We start from the raw sequence: 6,000 nt of genomic DNA, 5'->3' as shown, positions 1-6,000 counted from the left end.
AAAAAATCTGTAGAGATTCTCGTATAATCCTTATTTGCGTTGTTGGAAATTATTTTCAGCCACTAATAAATCAGAATTAATTGTCGTGATATCATGAAGGGACGAGTAAGTGTAGGAGGACAGGAGAAGCACTGTGCATGACTGCTCCTTTGCCCGTCAGGGCCGTGTCCCTGCTTCTAGTCACAACAGAGATTGTACTACCCTGATGACAAGTGAAGGCTTCTCTTTCCTCCTACATTTAGATAAGATTTTTAGACTGTCAATCTTACCATTGGGACTGCTCTGGTAACATTTCTATGATATCTACGAATAGAATTCTTTGCTTGGCTTTACTGTAGTCCCCCAGTTCCAGTTCCTTTATCTACTTTTATCTACCATAGCCAGTTAGATTGAGTCTCCAAGCAGACCTAAAGCAAATCTTTGCCGTTTGTCCCATTTAGGAAGCTATGTAATTACTGTGTCTTCCAGACAGGTGACAGATGAAACAGAGAATGTTTTCATGAAGGGGCCATTTGAAAGGGTGTCAGCAAGATAGGGGGAAAGCTGCCAGGAATAGGGAAGTCCAGCCCCAGGTCTAAGGGAACAAGTAGGGGAGTGATGACCACACCCCAGAGTAGCTTTTGTTGTAGAATGGGATTGTCTGACCCAAAGTATATATGTTGATGGGTGCACCACTGCCAACTGAGGGCAACTCAGCAAAGAAGGATCTGGGGAATAAACACCCAAGTTCACTCTCTCCCACTGGTGCTTTCTTTGCTGGTGCTTCCCAGTTGGGAGCCAGAGGGTAAAGGAGCCCAATGATGTAATGCACAAAATCACCCTCCCACAGAGCAGGATGGAGAAGCATGGAGAGTGGTTCTAGAGGAGCAAACAAAATATCCACAAGGCAACTTTTAATTTTGTAAATATAGATTTAAGGGCTTATTTTTGTACCTCAAAGGGCCATCCACCATTGCTCTAGCTCCCATACTTCTTTTCCACATAGAGCCACCAGCTTATGCTCTGGTATTGGTTCCTTCTAGCAAAGCGCATACCCTACTGCTCGTAGACCCTGGGAGGTCATTCCTCCCAGTCCCGTTTCTACCCCAGGTTTTCTTACTGTCAGCTCAGGTAGACCTGTTTGTGTGTATATTTCCCTTTCTCCCCTAATTTGTAGAATAAAATGCCTTCATCTTCTCATAAAATGCTTTTAACAAAAAGTAACTGGGCAAACAATAAAATAAAAAAATGTAATCTTTATTAGTTTTGCACATTTTTAATGTTGGTTAGCATCATTTAGGGTAATAGTAGCATTTTCCAGCATGCAGTTCACAAATACAGTTTATCTAAGTAATTTTAAGAAAAAAAGGAGCCTATGGTTTGCTTCTGTAAGAAATGCAGAATGTCCTGATGTAATTGTCTCTGTAAGTTCACTACTCTCTGTTCTTGTGGGAAAAAAAAATTGCAAAACCCGCATTATATTTAGAGCAATCTAGAGCAGCATGACTCCTAAGCAATGAAAACATGAACAGAAGTTAGAACGAAAAGGACAAAAATGAAAAAAAAAAAAAGCATTACCTTCAATCAGTTTGTGCAGGCACTCCCAAAAATGTAAATAAAATTTTATACCCTTTTCCAATTGCAGAGCATAATTTGGACGTGACTTGTGAACATATTTTGCCCCTTAAAATTATGAAATAAGCTAGAATTAGCAAATGTAATAAAAAAGCAGAAATCTACAACTACCCAGTCTTGTTTTTCTTTTCTTATTTAGCAAATGTCTTCCATGAAAAAGTACTATGGACAGAAAGTAAGAAAAGTGATTGTGATATCAACCCGAAGATAATTTCCTCTTTATATTTATGTACATAATGCTGAAAAAGAAAATAAAATGACTTTGTACAGTATTTATATTTGCTTATAAAATTCTAAACACATTTTTTAACAGGTTAACCAGTGTTTGTTGTTGTTTTAAACATGTCTGTACAGTCTGCTTATACACCATATGTTATTCACTTAAAATTTAGAAATAACCAAAAAGCTGTTAAAGTGCTGCAAACTATTGCTTAATGACTTAAAGAAATGAGATCTGTTGAACAATTTCCTTGACTTTACCACTGACATATGGTTTCTCATAAATGAGATTCTGAGCAGTGGGAGAAAGCAGATACAGCCGCATGGTAATATAAACATGCACTGATAGCGTCCAGACTATCTATAATGGTACAGAATACATTATATTACCTGTGTAAAGCTTGCACTCTACAGTTCTTGTGGTACATATTTGATGCAATAAATACTGTGCTTAGGTCATTATTTGTTTGCCCAAACGTGCACCACAGGGTAAAATGACTATTTACATAATAAATAGCATTTCAGTAACATATACAGTTGTCAACCTTGCTGAGCTGAAGATGGCTAACCAAAGTGCAGGATTAAGCAGAAATTTATAAAGGGTTCTTTTGGTCAGTCTTCAGGGGAGAAGCAATGCTCATTTCTCAGTTTTGTTTTGTTTTGTTTTTAAATACAATACACAGAAACACAACATTTATGACTCCAGACAGTTGAAGGAAGTTTGCACCTGCTAAGATTTAATGGCCTACCCCCCAGAAATGATCTACTTGGTCTGGGGGCTGGATTTGACAAAACAAGATCAGCAAAGCACCTCCAGTTATCACCCAATTACTCCTCCCAGGAACATGGATGGAATTTAAGAACTCATTGTTTTCCTTGTGACTTGTTTTTTCATGCATGATCTCTAAGTGCAGCATGCCCTCATGCACACCACACCTTTGTGCAGATGGGAGGCCTTGTGATTGCTCTAACCCCCCGTGGCTTACCTATTGAAGAGGCCCTTTGTCTATTTCACAACAGAAACCCCATTTACAAAAATATTCACATATAATAAACAACATATGGATTAAAAAAAAGATGAATCCCCTAACAGATTTTGTAAAAATGTGACAAATGTGGCAGTTGAAATGCAAAGAGTGGATACAATTACTACACTAAAGTGTTTCATGTTAAATAACCCCCAAATTATAGGTTTGCACCCCTTTGAACTGGTCCCTACAGTCTGAGTAGCCATTTTGTCTCTTATCTTCAGCAGTGTCAGCTGGTAGTGAGAACAGTAACCTCCTGTCGAGGTCGTCTTCCCTTTACACAGAGTTACAGTTTTCTGACAAGGGGTCACTGTCTTATTGTAGGCACGGACCTTAAGTAGATTTGTGTAAAAACAGTCAGTTTGGCATAGACCTCCCAAAGGAGTCCTGTTGACAAAAATGCATCACCTTCACAGGCTGTAAACAATTTGTCACCCAATTATTCTTATTTATTTTCATTTATTTCCCTTTGGCTTTTTCATCTTTGCCTTCTTGCTCATGTTTTTCCACGATTGGCTTTGTTACCCGATCATAGGAAGGTGGACAAGCTGCTGTGGACATGGTCAGGTCAGTTTTTTCCGTAATCGAGTTTTCGTTTATTCTGTCAATTATCAGGTCTTCTTTTACAAGAAGATTAGCCCCACCTTTGATTTTATTTTTATTATACGTAAATGAAGCTTGTTTTACAGTTCGCTTTAGAAGGTGGCGCCTGTAAGCACGCTGAATAATCATGGCAGACACCTCCTCTTGTTTCCGTTTTAAAGTCGTAGTTATTGGCTGATAAGAGACCTTTGATGGATTGGAAGCCATGAATCGCTCTTCCATCTGTATTCTGAGAGCATCCATCTCTCCACTCTCTCCCAGAACCCGCTTTGTAAAAGCAAATAAGATGTCAAGACAGTGGATTCGGTCACCACTGACCATAGGTAAATCCATGGCAATGAGCTGGAGTTTGTTCGGTTGTGGCAAATTGAGGGGGGGTTCGAGAGCAGCGGCAAACTGAGATAGTTTTTCAAATTCCATAAACTGTGTGGCATCAGGATCAAACTTCTCCCAAACCTCGTAGAACATCTCAAAGTCATCCTCACTCAGGGGCTCTGCACTTTCCTCGGTAGCAACACTGAAGTTCTCCAGGATGACAGCGATGTACATGTTCACCACAACCAGAAATGATATGATGATGTAACTGACAAAAAAGAAAATCCCCACAGAGGGGTTTCCACAGTCTCCCTTAACTGAGCTTCCAGGGTTAACTTTATTAGGATCACAATCAGGTGGCTTACTGTTGAGAATAGGTGCTAGCAATCCGTCCCAGCCAGCAGAGGTGGTAATTTGGAACAGGCAGATCATGCTGTTGCCGAAGGTCTCAAAGTTGAACATGTCATCAATTCCAACCTCCCTCTTGACATAGGCAAAGTTGGACATTCCAAAGATGGCGTAGATGAACATGACCAGGAAGAGCAGGAGGCCGATGTTAAACAAGGCAGGAAGGGACATCATCAGAGCAAAGAGCAGCGTGCGGATTCCCTTGGCCCCTTTGATCAGACGCAAGATTCGACCAATCCTGGCGAGCCGGATCACTCGGAACAGGGTAGGGGACACAAAGTATTTTTCTATCAGCTCAGCCAGAAACATGCCTATGGATAAAAAATGAGAATATCAACCATTGAAGAAGTTATGCATTAAAATAATAATTACAGTTCTGTTAAGTCTCCAAGGTAAAGTTTAGAGCCTGAAATTCAGTTACATAATCTTAAATTTGACATGCATATAATATATATAACTGTATATAATATATATTATAAATAAACCTTAATTTTGAAATTCCATATTAAACTCAACTCGATATTTGTTATAGACTAAATTGTGTCCCTTCTTCCTCACTGCCCCTCCCAATTCATATGTTTTAACATATGAATTATTTAACATATGAATTATATGAATTTAAGCCCTAACTCTCCAATGCTTGGTATTTGGAGATAGGGTTTTGAGGAGATAATTAGGTTTAGATGAGGTCATGAGGATGGGTCTTTCATGACAGGATTAGTTCCCTTATGAGAAGAAACACTGGAGAACTTTCTCTCTCCCTGCCATATGAGGACATAGCGAGAAGATAGCCATCTACCAGCCAGGAGGAGAGCTCGCACCAGAAACCCACCATGCTGGCAGCTTGATCTTAGACTTCTAGCCTCTAGAACTGTGAGAAAATAAATTTCTGTTGTTTAAGCCATCCAGTCTGTGGTAATATGTTATGGCTCTCCAAGCTCAGACAATATTCAATAACAATTTTACAATACTTTTTGTCTTTGAGGGATGTCTAAAGACTATCTTTAGCTTATACAAAATTCCAAGACTAAATCTAAAATAAATAAGTTAAAAATTATGAAGTCCATCTGAACAGCAGTGGCCAAGGTTATAAGTACACACTTATATGAATATAATTTTTTTTCTGAAGTTTCCTATTGAATCCTTATCCATCTAAAAGTATCTGCAATTTTTAATGCTATTTTCATCTCTCCATGAACTTGATACTTGCCTAAATTTCCACTATAATATATATATATATATATATATATACGTATTATACACACACACACACACACACACACACACACACACACACTCTGGTACATATCTAAAAGGATCCAAGCTGAAGCTCTTACTGGTCTCCTATATCTAATGTTAGTCTCTCAGCCAGTTTCTTTTAAGCCTTTTTCTCCAATTGCCTTTTAAATAATGAAATAACGATTGAACTGAAGAGGAGTTCAGGAAACCAAGTGCTTTCAAGTTACACGGTCTCATTCTATAAAGAGTAAGTTAGTCTAAGTATGTGTGGGTGTGTGAGAGAGGGAGAGAAAGAGGAAGATGGAGTAAGAGAGAGAAGAGAGGTGAAGACAACCTTAGTACCCTTTCCACAACTGATTACACCATAGATTGTTGTGGAAATCAAAAGCTACCTGCAACATATGGGTTAGATATAAGACCAACTTCTTCAGAGGGGGTAATGGAATGAAAATCTACCCAACAGAGGTGCCCCATATTGAATGGTAAAGTGTTGGCCCAATCATATTATCTGGTTTAGGGAAGAATGAATACTTCATCACTTCTCTGGAGCTAGAGTTGTATCTTTAATGAGATG

At 38.8% G+C, this 6,000-nt stretch overlaps 1 protein-coding gene across 7 annotated transcripts in view; it reads right to left on the bottom strand.

Moving 5' to 3' along the window:
* Positions 1-3,320: 3,320 nt before the first annotated feature.
* The window catches only part of LOC114223140 (sodium channel protein type 1 subunit alpha), a 75,616-nt gene continuing 72,936 nt past the window's right edge, over positions 3,321-6,000 (bottom strand). For all 7 annotated transcript variants that reach the window (XM_028121912.2, XM_088022126.1, XM_088022129.1 and 4 more), the window contains exon 26: positions 3,321-4,498. In XM_028121912.2, coding sequence (XP_027977713.1) covers positions 3,321-4,498 — 1,178 coding nt within the window. The remainder of the gene's footprint in view (positions 4,499-6,000) is intronic.

The sequence above is a fragment of the Eumetopias jubatus genome, unplaced genomic scaffold (genome assembly GCF_037043125.1).
Source record: "Eumetopias jubatus isolate StellerSeaLion01/CBP00866 unplaced genomic scaffold, mEumJub1_p1.0 scaffold_3, whole genome shotgun sequence".
NCBI classification, from domain to species: domain Eukaryota; kingdom Metazoa; phylum Chordata; class Mammalia; order Carnivora; family Otariidae; genus Eumetopias; species Eumetopias jubatus.
Note: the sequence above shows the minus strand (reverse complement) of the source record. Positions and strands in the feature narration are given on the sequence as shown.